This window comes from Lontra canadensis, unplaced genomic scaffold (genome assembly GCF_010015895.1).
Source record: "Lontra canadensis isolate GAN:19392208 unplaced genomic scaffold, GSC_riverotter_1.0 scaffold20, whole genome shotgun sequence".
Taxonomy (NCBI): domain Eukaryota; kingdom Metazoa; phylum Chordata; class Mammalia; order Carnivora; family Mustelidae; genus Lontra; species Lontra canadensis.
This window is the reverse complement of record NW_022631014.1, coordinates 20,079,089-20,100,166: the sequence shown is the minus strand read 5'-3', so window position 1 is coordinate 20,100,166 and position 21,078 is coordinate 20,079,089. Positions and strand designations below refer to the sequence as shown.

General features: G+C 47.0%; 1 protein-coding gene across 1 annotated transcript in view; it reads right to left on the bottom strand.

Moving 5' to 3' along the window:
- Positions 1-21,078, bottom strand: part of DCLK3 (doublecortin like kinase 3) — a 45,399-nt gene that overhangs the window by 20,979 nt on the left and 3,342 nt on the right. Inside the window, exon 2 of the mRNA XM_032861265.1 lies at positions 1,416-3,247. Coding sequence (XP_032717156.1) covers positions 1,416-3,247 — 1,832 coding nt within the window. The remainder of the gene's footprint in view (positions 1-1,415; positions 3,248-21,078) is intronic.

Sequence of the window (21,078 nt, the reverse complement as noted above, 5' to 3'; positions counted from 1 at the left end):
GAACTGTTTAGGTTTTGGGGTAAAGTCTGAACAAAACCAAGTGCCTGCTATCATGGAACATTTGAGAATATGGAACAAAAGAAAAGGAAGAATAAATAGGGAATGTATCAGGAGGTGATCAGGGCTAAGAAGAAAGTGGGATGGGGTGCCTGGGTGGCTCAGTCAGCGAAGCTTCTGCCTTTACCTTGGGTCATGATCCAGGGTCCTGGGATCAAGCCCCACATTGGGCTCCCTGCTCATTGGAGAGTCTGCTTCTCCCTTTCTCTGCCCTTCCCTCCACTCGTGCTCTCCCTCTCTGTCTCTCTCTCTCTCTCTCTCAAATAAATAAATAAGATCTTGAAAAAAAAATTGTGCGATAAAGGTGCCAGAGAGTGACCACGTGAACAGAGACCACCAAGAACACACCTGCAGCTCAGGAGCGCTGGGTTTACTCACTCACTGCAACAAAAGAGAAGACACACCACTGGGGTCCAGGAATTCAAATAAGATTTTGTCAAAGGACTTTAAGATTTGGGTTGTTAGGTGATTTGGGGGAGGGCTCAAGAAAGCAGGGTTTTGCTCCAAATTGGCTACTGTCGGAAGTGAGGGTAATTCTACAATGGGGTGTCTCAGTAATTCCTACCAAGAAGGTAGGAGGAATGAAGTGAGGCAGTGACTCAGAGTAACCAAAAGGGGATGTGTGGCCTTATGTGTGATTTGGAAAATCTTGGTTTTGTCTGCATTTGGACATGATTATAAAGGGGTCTTGCTTTTGCCTTGACCCATCATGGTCACAGTGTCCTCATCTGATGTTGGTGCTCCGTGAGACCGTCTATCTTCAACAGGAAAACCCCGCAGCTGAGGTGTGAATGCCAGGCCAGCTCTCAGAAGTCCTCCTTCAACCGTGCCAGACAAGACCTGTTAATATTTCTGTTCTATAAACAAGAACACCAAGGCCCAGAGATGTAAAAAACTTATCCTACAGCAAGTAACTAAGAAAGCCAGGTTATCTGACTCCAGAGGCAGCCTCTCACCCCCTGACAAAAGGCCAAGGGGTGTTTCCATGGGAGGGTGATACAAAGCCCACAGGGACAGCTCCTGCTGGTACCTAGGCCAGAGGCAAATGCACAAGAAATTAAGTGCACCCGGGCACTGTCAAGGCAGAAGCATCATTCCCCCAAGAATGAGGAAGCATTAACCATTTTATTTAAATTGAAAGGTTGCCAAAAAATTAATCAATTAATTAATTAATTTAATTAAAAGGTTGCTTTTTCAATAATTTCATCAACACCCACAGGTCTCAGCAATTTATGACCTAAAACCAGAGTTTTAAATCCTGGCTCAAGAATGTTAAAATGACATGAAGGCCGTGTTCCAGAATCTGGGGGTAACAGCGTAGGAGGCATGCTTCCCAACCATGCGGCAGCCGGGCTTACCAGCAGGTTTTCCGGCTTGAGGTCCCGGTGCACGATGCTCTTGTCGTGCAGGTGCACCAGCGCCCGGCACAGGTCCATGAGCATGAGGGCGGCGTCGCGCTCGGCGAACTTGACGCTCTCCATGATGGCGTCAAAGAGGTCCCCGCCCTGCACGTACTCCATGATCAGGTAGATTTCCGCCTCCGTCTCGTACACCTCGTGCAGCTTCACGATGTTGGGGTGGGAGAGGCTCTGGATGATCAGGATCTCGCTGTCCACCATGTCCTCCTTGCCCTTGAGCTTGGACTTGTCGATGATCTTCATGGCGTAGGCCTGCCGGGTCTCCCGGTGCCGGCACTCCTTGACCACCGCGAAGTTGCCGTCCCCAAGCACGCGGCCCGCCTCGTAGTGCTTGTGCACGTCTGTGGCCAGCAGGCCGGCCGGTCGCCGCTTCCGGCCGCCCCTGGGCTCCCTCTCCCCGCGAGTGGCCGGCTTTCTGGCCCCTGACGCCTGCGTACAGGGCTGCTTCTCCCGGTCTGCGTCCTGCTGGCCCCCGCGCGGCCCGGGGAGCGCCTCGGGCTCTGCCTGCTGCTCCCTGGGCTGCCAGCCACCCGGCCTGTTCCTGCAGGCGCTCCTGGCCTCCCTCTTCATGTCCCGCAGCCCCTCCTCTCTGACCGGCTGGGCTTCCCCAAGCTCCCGCTTGGCCTTGGTGGCTGCCTGAGCATGACCTTCCTGATATTCGGGGTCTCTGTCCTCCTTCTTGTCCGGGTTTTTCCCGGGCCTCCTCAGCTCCTGAGTGGAGTTCCTGGGGTTGCTCCTGTGGCTCTCGCCCTTCCACCCTTCCTCCCCAGCCGCAGGGTGGGCGTCGGGGGACCGCCGGCAACTCCTGGTCCTCACCAGCTTCTCCGAAGCGTCATACCTGTGGCACTTCCCCAGGTCCAGCTCGCTGGTCCCCAGGGACAGCCGCTCCCTCTGCAGGCCCTGCTGGAGCCCCCGCTCTCTCTTGCACTTCTCACACCGGATGATCTCACCGGAGGTCCTTTCGATCTCCACACCCAGGTGCTTCTCTCCACTCGAAGGTCTCTCCAGAGTGGCTTCCCTGGGCGGTCTGCTGCCGGGCTCGGGGTCCCACTTTCCCCCGACCCACTTCTTCTGCGGCCTGGCCCTGTCCCCCAGCGCTGGCTCCACAGGGTCCTTTCCCTGATGTCTGCTGGCCGCCTTGGACTGGGCAGCCTCCCCACAGCTCTTGGCAGTCTCAGTCTCCCCACAGTGGTGCCCCCCTCGCAGGACCCTGCTGTAAAGCCTGCTTCTTAGCCTGGGAGAAGGGGCTCGGCTGTGCTGGGTCAGTGTCAGCGCCCGGGCTTTGCTGGGGTACAGTTCTTCTATAGCTACCTGAATGTTCTTCAGCGTCAACGGCTCTTTGCCCATGGCTATGAAAGCGTCCCCTTCCCGGAAGAAATCTGAGACACTCCTGATCTCCCTGCCCTTGAGGTTAAAGAGTTTTCTCACGCGATCGTTCTTCCATCTGGGAAAGCCCAGGGCCTCCGAGATGTCGGCCAAGAGCTGCTCAAAGCCCTGCACAGACCGTCTGTTGAGGAGCAGAGTGATTTTCCGGAGGGGATGCCCACCCAGCTTCACCACGGTCACCACCCTGGGCTTCAGCGTACTACTCTCAGTGTGGACGGAGTGGAGACCACTCTGAGGGCTGCACATGGGCACTACGGAGCCGCGTGGCCCCAGCAGTGGTTTCTCCAGATTCCCTCGGCCAGCAGGCAGCCATGTGCCCTGCAGCTTCCGCTCCGTGATTCTCGAGCTTAAAGATTTTAGAGAATGGTCACACAGGCCTCGATGTCCTGCAAGAGGAAAATGACAACACAGTGTCAGTCGTGATGGGTTCAAAGAGCCCTTTGGGCTTCGCCAAAGTTTTACTGAAGGTCACTGATCCTATCATGGTTTTATGTAAGTGTGGTCTTTGAGGATCTGCTTGAAATCTTGGAGCCTGTGCACTTTAGGTATAATCCCCAGTCTCCCCTATAAGAGATAAGGAATGCAGAACGAGGTTTCGTTGGGCCTGATGGCTCCTCCGAGCCTCCCAGGAGCCCCCAGTATGCGCCACACCATGGGAGTCCTCACTAGGCAAGGCCTGACCCTGGAAACATGACTTCTGCTACCCTGAAGTGAGCTGTCTTTCAGGGATATACAACTGGGATAAAAAGGTCTAAGCTTCACTGCCCAGGAAATACCAACAAGAGGTCAGAACCTTCTGGAACCTTAAAGATCCCAAATCTCACCCACCTCTCTGCCAAGAAGAGTTTTCTCAGCTTGACTTTGAACTCACTCAAGGTGAGGTGAGGATGTAAAGAGGTGATGACCACAGACTTAAAGGCAGATCTGGATTTGAATCCTGATCTGGCCATTTGAATGGCCACTAGCTACTGGTGTGAATGTGGGCAAATTACTCATGTTTCCGTTTTTTCATCTAGGAAGTAGGAATGAGAACATCTTCCCCCTTGCAGCATTTTTGTGAAGAGCAAATGGGAAAATAATTACAGTTCACTTAAAGGAGTGTTTGGCACACAGTAAGGACACAGTAATGGCCAATTATTAATACTGTCCTTACAGTCTCAATATCTTTTGTATGATAATTATCATATTGGTAGTAATATATTGGTAAGGCAGAATTTACTTGACCTCACAAGAATTCATGGACCAGCATGACATAGTAGGTATTTCTTAGGGATCCAAAAAAAGAAAGAAGGAAGGAAAAGAAAGAAGGAAAGAGAGAGGGAGGGAGGGAGAGAAGTAAGGAGGGAGGATGGAGAGAAGAAAGAAAAAAGGAAGGAAAGAAAGAGAAAAAGGGAGGGAAGGAAGGAGGGAGGGAAAGGGAAAGAGAAAGAAAGACAAAGAAAAAGAAAGAGAAATGAAGTTGAAAGGAGTTTCAGTTTAGGTATAGAAACTTTCTTCTCTGAATGGTTTGTCTTCCCAATGTTAAGGGGAAAAAAAAGGAAAGAAAGAAACCAAAGTCATATTAATGTTCATAACTTTAATAATGAACGAAAATGTGCTCATTCTCAATGTATTTCCTGATAAACTGTATAACTGAATAAAACAAGACATATTTCCTGATCAACTGTGCCCAGCCAGAATGAAACAGTTGAGGTAAAAGTGGTTCAATTTCCATTTTGGTTCAGGAAACAGGAAAACGACAGAATGTGTCACTGAGTTACCCCATGAAGGTGGGCTGCGGATTACTTACGTTACCCCACAGGACCCATCTGTCCTACCCTACATGTAGGAATCTGCCATTTATGCTTCCTTTAAAAAGAGATTAAAGATAATTATTTTTATGGGCATTTGAATCGTAGCAAGAACCCCAGTTGTGCCAGGATGCACAGTTTGGCCCAGCATATTTACACAGAATGTTTTTTGTTTTTTAATTATCACGTACAATCTGTTCTGAGATGACTTCCATCTAGATGCAGGTGTCAGATTACATGACAAGTAGTGGCTGGGACTGATCTCACGTGCCATGAATGTATGAGCCTAACACTCACATTTACAGTTCCACTATTTATGGACATCTGTTCTTCCTTTTCTTCTCATAATCTCTGGGACCTGCCTCCATTTCTGCTGGAGAGAGAGTTGAGAGGAAGAAAGATCTACAGCAGTAATACATGTCTGTGTTTACTCTCAGGAGAATTAAGGAAGGATACCAAGGAAGACGACCTTCAAATGTGTGTGCACAAGGGGACTAGTATTGTCATTTGTTTTCCTTGTGGTGCCTCTCACGGAGTTGGACCTGCTACACGCATTTGTCAGGCTAAGTCAATGGAAAAAAAATTCTCTGTTCCAAGGAGTGGGAAGGAGAGGGATTTTTAGGGAAGAACCCGAAAGACAAGGGAGCATTTGACAAATACATTAGGGATGCAGGAGGAGTTTAGCATGGAAGCACATTCAAGAGGGTCCCAGAGAAGGGTCCAGCAATGGGAGGTCAGGGAACCATATAAGAGTCCTTGTGGAACAAGACAGACACTGGTAGTGTTCTCACATTGAATGATGACCGAGGATGACAGTAAGGTGAATCATGATGGGACCCATGGCCTCAAGGTCCCAGTGAAACTAGAGAGTTTGGATATGGTGATCGATGACTTGGTCCTGTGGTACCGAGTTGGGGTGGAGGAGCGGGCATGCTCTCTGGGGGTGACGGTACCAAGCCAAATTACTTCAGATCTGCCCCTGATTCCTGGTGGTGAGGGAAGTAAACTGGGAACACCCTATCCCTGAACCCAAGAAAAGCTCCATAAGAGTGGCCCCCATCCCAGGGCACAGACACAAAGGACATAAAGACAAAGCAGCTCTGCTCCACCACCATCAGGCACACTTAGTCCACTGCCCAGGCAATCACTGACTCACTCAAAACCTCCGGTGTCTGGGGGCAAGAGTGAGAAATCAGTCCCTCACCTCTCCAACATAACTGGGTTCTGGCTGCATCAAGCTACTGGGGAGTGCTAGGAAAACATAACCTCAAGGTGCAAACCTTCCTCCCCCCTTAAAAATCCTTAGTCCAGAGCAAAGTTTTCTTCTTTAAAGGTGAGAGAATCCAATCAGGAGTCTCTGAATGCCTGGTCTGTACGCAGGGAGATCAAGCAGGGAGAGGAAGGATATAGTACAACTTTGGGTTTCAGTCTCCAGCAATAGCCTCACCTCCCAAGAACAGCAGCACAATGGAACACTCAGACTAACTAGAAGCAGCAGTGTCCTGGTACCTACCCCCATCACGCCAACCGGAAAGACAAAGGCCAGCCTGTGTCTGCTTATCACCAGCAATTTATAAAACTGATTAAATGGAACCACGTGAAACTGCCAGTACTTCCATTTTGATGGGCAAAAGAATGGAAATTCCATGTGGCTCAATCTAAAATTATCTAGGATAATAACCACTACTGTATCCCCACATCAACCACAAATAGTTAAAGAAGGTACAGATAGTGAAAATTAAACACCCTAATTCCCAGTCCTCGGTCCCCTGCCGCTTCCCAGAAAGTGACACAGAAAAAGATGCTGTTGTAGCACTCTGTTTTTCTAAGTTTCTACAGCAACATAAATTGGCCTTGACTTGACAATACTGCTGCTTTTGCCTCATATACCCTAAATACAAATATTTATAGGGTTTCTCCCCAGAGTCAATCTAACCCCCCACATATACACACAGCAGAACAAACAATGCTTTTGCTGAGCCACTCCTCTGCTCAAGAACCTACGGTGGCTCCTTATTACCTTCTTGGGGGCCAAACTGAAACTCCTCAGCTTGACATGTAAAGCCCTCCATAATCCAGCACCTCTACCCATCCCAACCCCACAGCCCCCTCACTCCTTACATCCACCCAAGCCTCACTATCTTGTAAGACCTGGGACCCACATCCGCCTCCATACCTTCCATGACCTCACTTTCACAGTCAGCTCCCTCCCCGGAAGCTCTGTTTGTTCCTTAAGTCAACACTTCACATGAATACTTGAGACAGATACTGACACTTGGCCGCTGGCTATCTGGTCTACCCTTCGGCACATCTATTAACAATACTAGGCACTGTGGGTTTGGGGAACCAGTTCCCAGTGCTAACATCCAACATAAATACCAAGTCTCAGTCTGCCAGCTCTCCTTGGAGACAACTAAGGGTTACTCCTTTCAGCTCCGGTGGACATCACACCCTAGACCTCCCAAAGAGATTAAATAAGAGAGGTGGAAGAAAGCACGATCACAGACATCCATTTACCACAAGGAAATCGGCCAAAGCAGTGTTTATAAAGAAGACTAATACAGGCAAGGGAGAGCATGTGATAGCTTCATTTTAGAGGCATTCAAAGAACATTAAACACAGAGTCAGAGACCTCACTTAAACCCTGGTTCTACCAGGCTCTTCCTAGCCATGGGACCTTGGGGAAGTTTTAGACTCTCTCTGAGCCTCAGTCTCTACCCTGCCAGCCTCACTCGTACTGAAAGTGCTCAGCGTGTGCTTGTTTTCTTCCATCTTCGGAAGAAACAGGTCTTGTAACCTTGGATTTCCCCCAAATCTATTGTACATCTCGAGAGCAAAGAGAAAACGATGCTAAATGTGACTCAGCTGGTGAATTTGTCATCCATGTAGTGATTCAAATAGGAAACCAGTAAGGACGGGATAATAAGAGGAACGCTCCAGCAAACTGAAGCAGTTCTGGGAGGCTAAACGAACTTCCTGCTCCCTGATCCTAGGATCCTCTGCCTGGTCTGAGCCAGTAACTGCACGGGTATTTTGCTCTTATTGCTCGTAATGGCTTTGGTCCCCAGCAATCCTGTCTTCTATCTGCCGCCACGATTCAGATGAGCTAGCATAACCTGATTCTACAGTGATCAGGCCTACATCCTTGTCATGCTGACCACGCTACCACAGTGATGGGAAGTCACCTTAACCCAGTTTCCTGCATGATCACTTAATAATACTTCGTTTACAAGGCTATTCATGGAGTTTAGGATCCAGATTTTAAAAGAAAGAAAGAAAGAAAGAAAGAAAGAAAGAAAGAAAGAAAGAAAGAAAGAAAGGGAAAGAAAGAAAGGGAGGAAGAAGAAAGGAAGGAAGGAAAAGAAAAGAAAAAAGAAAAGAAAAGAAAAGAAACTATCCTGCAAAATTAATCTTTTACTTTTCTTTTTTAGTCAGAACAAAAAGAGTATACCTATTCCTAGTCATTTTTAAATCCTAACCCATATGTCTAACAAAGGAAAACTATGTCTGAGGTCACCACTAACTTTGGAATTCTCACCTTGGTTCCTAGAGAGCTATAATGACACACGAGAAAAAGAAATGGGAGAATCACACCAAATTACTATCAGGCATAAGTAATACATCATCACTTTTTAAGCCTTTACAAATTATGGGTACTAAAAGAAATGGAAATTGGTGTTTCAAAACATCTGGTAATAGGCAGTACAAAAACAAAAAGTGACTGGAAGAAAGTCAATGCATCTAGTGGGATAGAACCTCCTCTCCTAAAATACTTTCCCTTTTCTTGAACTCATATTTCTGAGTGGTTCCCCCAGATTGATCACGTTTGGCCCCAGGACACCGCACTGAGAAACTTGTTCACTTCCATTCTTTTGTAGAAGATGAAGAAGGACCAGCTGGAATCGTTTCCCTTTCACTGAGTAATCATTTGTCCTGGGCTTTTTCCAGGGGCTATTTGGGAACAAACTCATTTTGTTCATATGCAGATTATGAGGCAGGAGAAATATTTGTGAACTTACATTTGATTATGCAAACATCCCAAGGAGGGTTTTCTAAACAAATAAAAAATTGGAATGCAGACTCCAGTCACTAAACCTAAAAATGCTACTGTTTTTGTAACTTGGAAGCCTAGCCAATGTCCATATTGATCAAAGCCAGAGAAATGAATAAAGGTAAGGTAATAAGATGAACCTGCCGTGCTATTTATTGGCCATGATTACTGATGACACTTCAGTCTCTAATCAATGCTGTCACTACTTAATCTCTATTACCAGCAGTACATGAACCAAGACATCAAAAACAATAATTAAAAAGACTTTTTCCAACTCTCCTCTCAGAGGTGCCCCTGGTCTGGGTTGTCTTTTAATCTACTGAGTTACTCATGCCAATTCTCCTTTGTGCCTCCCAGCTTATTGGCACAAGAAACTTGTACAGTCTCTGAGTGAAGGATATTTGCCAGTCCTTATTATAGCCTGCCTAACAGATGCCCAATATTTCTTCCCTAAGCTACTCACTGATTTAAAGATGGAATTTGCTAAACAAACAAACAAGAAACAGAATCAGATCCGTTAATCCAGAGAACAAACTGGTGGTTGCCAGAAGAGAGGGTTTGGGGGATGAGCAAAATGGGGGAGAGGGTGGGGGAGATACACGCTTTCAGTCATGGAATGAAAGACACAGCCCAGGGAATAGAGTCAATGATATTGTCATAGCGATGTACAGTGAAAGATGGTAGCTACACTTGGAGTGAGCACAGCATAACATCCAGATTTGTCGAATCACTATGTTGTACACCCAAAACTAATCTAACATTGTGTGTCAACTGTACTTAATTAACAACAACAACAACAAAGAAACCAATGAAGAAAAAGAAGAAAGCACGGGGCACCTGGATGGCTCAGCGGGTTGAAGCCTCTGCCTTCGGCTCAGGTCATGATCCCAGGGTCCTGGGATCGAGCCCCACGTCGGGCTCTCTGCTCAGCGGGGAGCCTGCTTCCTCCTCTCTCTCTGCCTGCCTCTCTGCCTACTTGTGGTCTCTGTCTGTCAAATAAATAAATAAAACCTTTAAAAAGAAAAAAAGAAGAAGAAGAAGAAGAAAGCACAATGGATACTGACCAGGCAAAACTGATCATTGCCTTGGACACCATAGTCTAGGGAGAATGCCGTGTGAACATGAAGGTGGTCATCCACAAGCCAAGAAGAGAGCCCTACCCTCATGGCACTCAGAAGGAACCAACACTGCTAGTTGGTTTTCAGACCTCTAGCCTCCATTATTAGGAGACACTGTTGTTTATACCACCCCATCCCCGTAAAAAAGAAGAACTTTACTATCTCGGCTACTTTGGAGTTGCAATGAGTTAGTTAGAAGAGGATTTTCAAGTGAACAAGCTTACATATCTCCTCACTTTCAACGCTCATCCCAACCCTCTCAGTAAGAACTCCTCCCACCCTTGGTTTCCCTGCTCCCTGCTCCCCGGATCTCACCCTGCACACACTACACACCTCATTACCACACCACACTTCTCACTTCCTCTTCTGCTGGTTTTATTGTGTCTGGAGAACCTCCATGTTCCACGCAAGCCAGAAAGCATATTCCTCTCTCCCCAAACATCGCAGGACACTCCACGACAAAGAGGACCGTTGACCAAGGGAGGAACTTCTGTCATTAGGAAGTAGGAAAGTAGGAACTTTCCTACTGTCATTAATGTGCCTCCTTTGGCATCCAGCTACACTGGCTAAGCCAGCACCTCCCATCCCCTGTGTACTGTGTTCCATGGAGTAAGACTTCTCACGTGTTAGAGCACACACACCGCTTGCGAACTGTGTTCATGTACAGGAACTAATTCAGCCAGTCAAGGTCTAGGGTAGGTCCTGAAAGTCTGTGTCTCTAACAAGGTCCCAAGTGATGCCTACGCTGCTCGTTCAGGGACCGCACCTTGAGAAACACAGGTATAGAGACAAGTTCCAGAGTATCCTTCTGGGAATGCCAGTCAGCTATCAGCAATTTCAAAGTGGCCCACAAACCAATTCCTGAAAGTAGTATTACAACCCACAGTACCTTTATTTTCACAAGGGGAGTAAGGAACGTATGGTATGTAATTAAAACACGATGCGAACCAGTGCCGTGAAACTGAAAGTCCAGTCAGAGCTCCCTTGCCTGAGTTCTCACTGAAGTGCAGCCAACAGAAGCGAAGGAGGGAAGGACCACTTCGACAACCCAGAGTGGCCCCACAGCACTGCACTCACCTGGGAGCTTGTTGGAAATGCAGAATTCCAGGCCCTAGCCCAGACCTACAGCATCAGATTCTGCATTTGAACACAATCCGCAGGTGGTCTGATGCATCTGGAAGTTTAAGAAGCCCTGCTGCAGACTACCTTTTGCATCACCGAAGTGGCTGGCAGACCATGACAGGGGAGGTTATGAAGTCCTCGGACTGGTGCACATCCCTTTGATTATCACTGAAAGCATGGTGGCGTGACCCAACCCCATGCAAGGTGGGATCCAGGGACAGCTGTCACCTAGGGGTAGGTTTACTTCTCTGGAATGTACATGCACCAGTTGCCCAAGGGCTGGAGCGAAGAGGGAAGAGGAGTTGTTTTGTGCACACGCACCAGACACCTGGAAGTAAGAAGGAAGAAGTAAGAAGATGAGAGACGGTGGCAAAAGAGGCCGCGGAATGGCTTCTGCACCCGCCCTTCCAATCCTCAGAGCACAGGGTTAATGAGGGACACGGAAGGACCTGGGTTTTGAAAGCCTGTGTGAGGCTCTGCAACCCAGATGACAAGATACAAGAGTAAACAGAGGCAGCCACCCCGCCTTCCCCAGCACAGCAGAAGAGGGCAATGTGGGGTCTTGGGGACACACAGACAGCAGGGGTGGGGGAGTGAGGAGTGACTTAACCTCTGGAGAAAGAGTAGGAGCTGCCATGTACCTGAGCACAGGTGACACCCTGTCCTGGGGACTCGGAGGACGCTGGCTGAGGTCCTGTGTAAGCAGGAGGGGCCACTAGAACTCCAAGCTGGGCATTAATATTAACGTGGCCTCATTTGCTCCCAGGGCCGGTGAGGCCTCAGACAATCCAGGGACCACAAGAATACCATTTCTCTCCAACAGCTTTTCCTCCAGATGAACCCTTCTCCCACTTTCTGATGATTTCATCACATGAAGCTTTTATGCTTCTCTTTTCCCTTTGGCTCTGGGTTTGCTGAGGCTCACCAGATGCTACCCTGTCGCTCAGGCTGTCCCTCATTGTGACATCCAATGCTGGGTTGCTTTGAAGGAAGCTTCCCCTGGGAATAGCTTATCCTTCTGTCTCACCCCTGGGTTTACTGTTTCCTCCCAACACACCCCAATTCACCCACGATCTCATCCCTGGGGTGTCACCTCTCACTCAGTAAAATTCCAACAGGGCATGGCTCCCAGACCAGGCTGTTGTTTTCTATGACCTGGATTTTTAATCCCAATTGTCTGCTGTGGCCCAAGAAACTTGATTTGGGTTGAATTTTGCTTTTCTCTGTGCTGCTCAGGGAGGCTCTTTGGAAGGACAAAGGACAACCTCCAGCTGACTCGATGCCTCCAAGACCTCATATTTTCCTTTTCCTGACTGGTCACCCAAAGGTGACCTTCCACAGACCACCAGACTCCACTGACCTGTGTCCTAACAATATCTAAACACACTGGGCTAGATAGAGTCACACCACAGTCCATTTCTCTAGGGGAGGCGGCAGAAATAATTCTACAAGCAAAATCCATCTTCTTTCTTCTAGAGAGACCGAGCACATGTATCCCCTTTCTCATCTTCCTGTTTCAGTTTGGATGGACCTCAGATTGATGCAGAGACACTGGGAATATTTGAACCATCTGAAAATGCCTGGTCCTGCAGACTCTGACCCCTTGTTTATCAGCTGCTCACCTGGGGGGCCGGTAGACACCTCCACTAAGCATTATTATACAGGACCACAGAGCCCATGGATTCCTTAAAAGCCCTTTTTAAATGATTTTGACCTCTTGATCAGACAACCACCATGTACACCATATAATTAAATAGCAAGCAAGTAAAGCAACTTAAAAGGAGATGTTTTCAAAAAACACATGTTTTGGAAACAATAGATGTTTCCCTTATATTCAGGAGTGACAACATATTTGGAAAAGTACTGAGGCCTTTTACATAAAATAATGATAAGGGAATACTATGAATTATTGTATGCCAATAAAGAAGACAAGTTAATAAAATGGATGGATTCCATGAAAGATACATATTACCAAAGTTCCCTCAGGAAGAAATAAACTGATTAGCTCCACTGCACTCTTTATCTGAGGATTGGGAACATCAGATGGAGGAATAACTTTCCATAAATATTGAAGATGTGGTCATTACACAATTGATTGGGTTTACTGGTAAAAATTCTCAGAAATTGCTTATGTTGAAATATGCATCCTTTGTAAATAAAAGTAATGCCTTGGACCCATTCTAAGAAGGATGCAAAGGGAATCCTAAGGAGGCTGTGTGGGAGAAGAGACTGTGTGGGTGAAACTCTTTGTATGTTAGAACCAAAAGGCCAATAACCCAACACCCTCAGTTTTCAGAAACAAACGTAGACAAAAGGGGTACACAATGGGCCCAAGGCCACACAGCCAATTAGTAAGAACACAAAGTGTCAATGGCCTCAGACAAATTTAGGGATGTCATTTGTAACCGTGGAATAAAGCAAAACTCCGGGGACCAACAAGAGGAAACAGAGCAGAACGCCAACTCGTCAACAGGACCTAGGCAAAGCAGCCTCAGTTTAGCTCTGCCCTAATTGTTAAAGCAGCCAGCACCCCAACTGGGCAAAATTAAGTCACAGAGTGTTCATGCCGCTGGCAATAAACAAGTGAGCTTTTTCCTGCTATCCCCATAGACAGGATGATCTAAAAACACAACTCCCTAAAGTGTATTAAGATTCCAAATGGAGTGATGTTGGGGTAAAGCAGATTGAGGTACAAACTTTTCTTCCTTTAGGGAATCCAAACAGGATTTGGTTTTCCTCTAATCTAAAAGTAGGGAAGTCACCATGCCAAGACCAGTGGGCAGTGGGCCCAGTACCCACCCTGAGTGCCAGACCCCAGAGGGACCTTGCCTTCATCTCTGCTGGTAGAGTACACTCTGGTCCTCGCTGCCATGAGGGCCTGCATGGCCACCACCAGCCTGGCCTCCCAGGGGAATGGCTGTGAAGACCGTAACAAGGTGACAGGCATAAGGTCATCTGCGCCTATAAGCACTCAGTCCACCATGGTTCAATCACACTGACGACGGTGGCACCAAGGCCAGCCAGCTCCTCTGCTAAGAAGCCAACCTCTGGGGTGCCTGGGTGGCTCAGTCGGCTGGGTGTTTGACTTTTGGCTTTGGCTCAGGTTATGATCTTGGTGTCGTGGGGGCTCCGTGCCTGGCAGTGAGTCTGCTTGAGATTCTCCTCCCCTGCTCCTATCGTGTTCTCGTGGGCACACATGCACACATGCTCCGTCACTCTCTCTCTAAAATAAATAAATAAATCTTAAAAAAGAAAAAAAAAAAGAAAGAGAAGCAGCAGCAGCCAACCTCAGTGGGCAGAAAATGTATAAGATTCCTTCAAAGAACCCAACTGCTTCACATAGGTCTTTTGAGAGCATCATTTATAAATGTTTTAGCCAAGATCGGCATCTCCAGAACCTCGAGACGAGTAAACCGTGGCACGTTCTGGGGTTAAACTTCTCCAGGTTCCCTTGCAATGAGCTCTTCTGACATGAAATATGTCATTGGCAGGGACGGGGTCTACTAAATAAATGGACCTCGCTTGGTAAGATTCCAAGCCCACAGACCCAACGCCAGGCAGGCTGTAGGCTGGCGATAAACAGGTGTTGTGTGAAAGAACCCAATAGTTCTGTAATTGTGTTAATGACAACAACCTACCGGCTGAGTCCACAATTGCCAGGAAGGTCCAGGATGACCAAAGAAATCCTACACCTTCTATCTGTTTCTACCCCCAAGTCTATCTAAAGCTACTCAGTTATCCACGTTCCTCAGTTATCTACATTCTCGAGGGTCAGCACAGTCATGGATGGAGGTGCCCAGCTCGATCCCCCTACCAGGCGGCGGCCCCCACCCACCGGTTCTTACCAATATTAGCTATTAAATGGTTACCACTACTCTCGTTTCCAGAATTACCCTCTGCTGACTGGAGACACCCACCCAGGAGGTTACACAGCCACCACCACTTTTACCAGTGTGGCCCACAATCAGTGACCGATGGGAACAGGGAAGAATACCAAAGACCAGTCCCTCACCCAGGAGGGCCCAGCTTTGTGCGCAGTGGAAGCTTCAGAACTCCCGTGGGCTCGGGCTGAGGTTGTCTCCAGCTGAGACCACATCCTTGCTTAGCTGTGTCCCCTGCTCCCCCTTCCCCCTACCTCCCTTCTCCTGACAACTCTCCCTCAAAATCATATATACAAGGATCCCGAGCTCAGGTTCTGTTTCCAGGGAACATGAACTTTAACCATTGCCTAAAATTATGAAAGGCCTTTAAATCTCAAAATAAGAAGGAATACTGAGTGTTCTGCGACATGTTTTTTCAAATTCATTCTCAGAAGCATCCCCTCTTTCATGTTTCATTAAAAACAAAGGGCAATTGGGGCGCCTGGGTGGCTCAGTGTGTTAAGCCTCTGCCTTTGGCTCAGGTCATGATATCAGGGTCCTGGGATCAAGCCCTGCATCGGGCTCTCTGGTCAGCAGGGAGCCTGCTTCCCCCCTCCTTCTGTCTGCCTCTCTGCCTACTTGTGATATCTCTCTCTGTCAAATAAATAAATAAAATCTTTTAAAAGGGGGGGGCAATTAATTACCCAGAAATGCCTAAAGTATGTTTAAACTATTTCTCTCATACACACCATTTTCCTACCTTTGGTCTGGTTTCCAATCGATCATCTAATATCATTTCTCCAAGATGTCTTCCATGAAGATCCTCAACCGCTCCGTCCCCCTCACTCACCAAACTGTGGCTGCTTCCCTCCCAGCTTACCACTACTGATGTTACAATATTTACCTGATGCTCTAACCCCTGTCTCCCAGCCCTCCAGCTCTGTACCGGCTAATATAATGGGCACTGACTACATGGGGCTATTTGCAATTTCAATTTAAACTAATTAAAATTGCTGTGCCTAGGCTGGGTGACCTAGGAGACCCTTGGTAAGTAAATTTCCCAATATCTAATTTTGTAACATTTATACTAAAAACTGATATTTTCAAGGATAGGAAAAGAACTGTAAGAACCTTTAAGAAAGAGTTCCTTAAAAAGCACCAAAGAATATGACTGTTACTGGTTGAATTTTGAGTGGATGGTAGTTAATTGTAGGTTAAGAAAACACAATGCCAGCCTCCAGATCGAGGCAGCCAGCTAGCCAAAAACTGAGAATTTTTGACAGTTATTCAAGGCAGCATGGAGAATATAAAACTTTCCTCGTTTATCCCCCCTGGGATGGGCAGATATTTAAAATTCCACTCCCTCCTCCCCACAGAATAAAACCCATCATGTATGTTTTTTCTTTGTTAAAATCTTCACTTAAGACTACTTAAAAGCCCACAAGTCCTGTTTATGGCCAAGCAAACAGTGGGGGGAGGGGCAAGATAGAGAGAGCTATCACTCTGTCTCCCTACCCATCTCCTCTCCACCTCTCCACCAACACTTCTCCACCAACAGCTTCACAAAGACACCTACTTTGTACTCATGATGAAGAGAGCAAGCTAAAAAAGAGAACCAGGCAGCCTCTGCTGTCTTTGCTCTGTAATGTAGACAAAGCAACTGGGGAAAAAAGCCAATAACTAACAAATGCTCCAGGGAGCATGGGAACCACAGGGGTCTTTCAACTGGTTCTTGGATTTTTTTTTCATTTATTCTTTATTTCTCCTTAATGTGAGTGTGGACTCCTGTTTCTCTTTCACACTATGGGACATCTCCGGAAAAATACCATCTTCAAAACCAGCAAGACATCTTCAGCTATGCCATTCTTGTAGAAAATGATCAACTTCTTTGAATTCTAAATTAATACTAATGGCATTAGAGGGAGAGGACTCCAAGGTTCAAATAGCCAACACACAGTAGACTTAAAACTTTACAAAGGAGCTTCTTCAAAATCACATTACGGGGCGGGGTCTACAATCCTTGGTCATCGGTTGACTTCAAGTTCCAAAAAGAAAATGGAGCTTCAATCTAATACACTCAACTGCTTTCTGTCTCCTTTTCCTTCTTGAATTAATATGCCCAATGATTTTGGTTTTCTTAACTCAAACACAAGGTAAGACCCTGCCCAGGTAAGACCACACCAGGGCTGTGATGTCCTTTTATTTGGTTCTACATCAACAGTGTACATAGAGCCTCACTGAAGATTACTGACATCATCTTTTTATCCAGACTCACAATATAAATATGTTATTACTAACAAGTGTCAATCATCTAAGGGAAGACTATGATGTTGGGGCTAGTGATGACTAGTGCCAGTCAGAGACACTGATGAGCAAATTTACATGACTTTCCATTCCAGAATATGAAGTCTTCATCAGTTAAACGTATCCATTCTTCCTAGGGCACCTGGGTGGCTCAGTTGGTTAAGTGTCCAACTCTTGATTTCAGCTCTGGTCATGATCTCAGGGTCTTGAGGTCAAGCTCCATGCCAGGCGTGAATCCTAGTTGGGATTCTCCCTCTCCCTATTCTCCCCCAACTCACTTGCATGTTCTCTCTCTCTCTCTCTCTCAAAAAAAAATCAGTTCTTTCCAATTGTAATTTGTAGGTTTGATGCCATTTAAGTACTGATGCAATTTTTGAGAGAGGACAGGAGAGAGATGAGAATGAGTAATGAAGATAGTAAAATATATTACGGAACTCCAGTTGCAAGATCTTGGTACTTACACAAGAATAGCTGGATTTGAGGAAAAAAGAAAAACTGTAGCCTCAAAAGAGATACCACCTTGCATGAGAATTTGATGTATAATACAAGATCATTATGAACTAAACAGAAAGGTAAGAATCATTTTTACTCAGTACTGAAGTAATTGGTTAATAATTGGAAGTGAAATGAATTTGGATTCCAGATGACTTAAAAGCCACAGAAACACATAAATAAATTGTATTTTGATATTAATCAAACCACGGAAGGGAGAATGAGTTTGGACACTGGAAGCATTAAAGGAGGTCACTCGTGTAAGATCTCAAGCTCTCAGGCATCAGCACAGGATGGAGAAATGGAGGGTGGACTGACTTCGGTGTTGCACCCCACATGGACAGAGCTGGAGCCACGTGGCAGGTAGGTAGGGGCCTCAAAGGCCAAGCTCAGCAGCTATCATAAGAAGAATTCTTACCCCTAAGAATTCCATGTGGACTAAACAGCCTTCGTCCATCTCCAACTCTCAAAGCAGGATGGACACAATGGCAGTGTCCCCAGTCTTATCTGTTCTGCAAGAGAAGCAGCCCACAGCATTCCACCCAGAGTCCAGTGGCCCCATTCAACCCAAAAGGGTCTTGGGTTGGACTCTCCCAAAAGCAGAGCCTGGGTCAGGATTTGAGTTGAGTTGGGAGGTGACCCCAGCACGTGCTGCAGGAGGGCGAAGCGATGAGGCTCTACAGCAGCGCAGGCAAGCTGGCCGCTGCTGTGGACAACCTGGGCTCGGCTTGGAGAGGAACCTTCTGAGGGAACGGGTAGAATATGTCCGAGGGTTGTCCCACCAGAGGGGCAAGGTAACTGTGATATTCACCCACCCATTCTCCTCCATGAGGGGTTGGGGGCGGCACCAGAGGCATTAACTCTCCAGCACTTCTAGCTTTCTCCAAGAATGGGCAAGCCAGTCTCCTATAGCCAGAGAAAGCCCTCAAACGCGGTTGCAGCAGCTTGTAGGGGAACCATAAGAACAGGAACTAAGGCCAGGGCTGATAGCATCTGCTAAAGAAGAGGAGCACACAGATATCTGGGCTGTCTGCCACAGATGGAGGGACTTGAGGATTCTGGTTACAGCCATCGAAAGTTAACACAATGTCTGAACTACATAGAACACCAGCTTCACCCAACCCATTCCCAGAAGAGTCGTTCCAAAAACGAGGACACTGTGGCCAGGGACATCCGCTCCTCCGACCAGCCCTGATGCCAGCAATGGTTCCCAAAGGTGCCCTGGACTAGCTCGCAGGTGCGGAGCCAGCTCTTAGGAAAAATGCTCCACTAGTCTTGGGGGGAGTCCAAGATGAAAAGACACAATGCCTGTGCTCCGGTAGCATGTGGTCTCTGGAGATGACAGGTCAGCACTTCCTTACAGACCATTTGTCACCAGTTCCAAAGAGATGTAGCGGAGCCTGGGTCCTCTGGAGGACGTCAGAAGCTCTGCCATGAAGGTCATGGCTGTGCCGAGGTCAAGAGATAAGTAGCAATTGGTTATGAGTGAGAACACACAAACGGAAACCACTTCTGGCAGCTTGCTCCTGGGGCTTCCATCAGGTAGATTAGGTTAATAACTCACACAAAGAGGAAACACCAGGTTACATTTTAAATTATTTCCTGCCCATAACTTTAATTCACATAAGATCTCACTCTGGCCACCCCAGTGATTTGTCTTCAGTTTGTGACCTTTTTATTGGTGTGTCTGTTTGGGTACCCTCGCATTCTCTGACCACGGCTTCCCCTGAGGGCAGAGTTTCCAGATTCCTTGTTACATAATTACCCAGAGATCGTTTTAACCTGCGCCACACCTGTTCTCTCCTTGGAGAATTTTGAGTAGCTCTGTCCAAAAAAAAAAAAAAAAAAAAAAAGGAAGAAAGAAAAACAGACTCGGTGCTCTTAAAAACCAAAAGCAGATAACCAATCTCATTTTATATGGTCTGACAGCTTCTCTCTCAGAACCATCCACGATTTTCTCAAATATTTTTCACTTTCTCGAAACACGGAGAAGACACAGAGGATGTGCCTAATCAGACCACAGAGAACCTGCTCCAACAGGTCAGGAGTAGCCAGCACATCAGAAAGGCTAACAAAGCCAATCCTATCATCCAAACCAACACTAACGAAAAGTCCTGGAGAGGAAAAAACAGACACTACAAGATGTTGCCATTCCTCAACTCGGTTCAGGAAAGCTCAAGCCAGTCAGGAAAGATGAGATGATGACTCTAGGTAGCCCAGCTCCAGCCTGGAGCTCTTCTGTGCTTCCTGTGGACACAGGTGGCCCTCACTCTGGTCAATGGCACCGTCAGCCACCCTGACCCCATGGTGATGAGCCATCTCTGACTCCTCTTCCCTCCCTACACCTCCCCCAGCCAGTCTCCGAGTCCTGTGGATTCCACCTCCCAATCTCTCTCAAATCTGGCACCTTCTCTCCACTTCCACAACTACTTACAGCCTCCGTGCCTCCCCTTGGCACGTGGGACCTGAACCCCCACACCCCCGCCCCACCCCACCCCTACCTCTATCCCACCGCTGTCTCTGGCCCTCCACTAACCTACCCATGCCTGGGCAAGCAGTCTCTCTGAGCCACAAAGCCGGGCATCTGCCTCCTTCATTAAACACTCCAGGGTTTTTTCCCACCTGCTTCTCAAATTCCCGAGGATCCTCAGACGCATTCCAGGGGTTTGCCAGTTCTCTCCAATTATGTTTGTTTAACTTTGTGCTTTCATTTCTGTGATAATCTTTTTTAAGATTATCCATAGAAAAATCAACAGAAACACAGTCTGGATCATGTGAACAAACATGTTACGCTAAGTGCTGCCCATAGTTTCACAGACTGTTTTTGTACGTTTATGATATAGTTAGCGACCGGAAATATGTCACAGGCTAATAAGAACATCACAAATCAGACTTAACAGAGAGACCTAATAAGAACTGAACCATTGGGCAACCCATGTAGCACAACACATAGCACACCAAATTCGCAAGACCTGATCAGTTGTTTTTAGAATCAGAAACAGTGATTTCATTGTTGCGAAAATAACTTCGTCCATCACACTAATTTCATCCAGTTCATTTGAATTTCTCGATTTGTGGCTGTGTTGATATTTTTGCATATATACTTGTTTGGTTTTTATAGTCCTATGCAAGCTCCAAGCAAGTACAGACCTATTTCATGCCACTACATCTTTGAACTGCATTATAATAAAAATAAATCAAGCCGCCACTAGGAATCTACAGCATTTTGTTTCCTTTAAAGGAATTCACATATTACTCCCATTTGAGAAACTCTGGCCTTGGGAACAAGGCTTAAGGTCCGTAACAAGGCCTATGTGGGAGAGACGGTGATGTTCTCTGAACTTTCCATTCACACACACCACCCTGCATCCTTTCCCAGCCCCCTCCCAGGGAGGTCTGACCAATGGGCTGTGGGCACGCGCAGGCGATGCATCAGTTCCAGAGCGAGGCACAGAGGAGCCAGCGAGCAACTCTCCCACG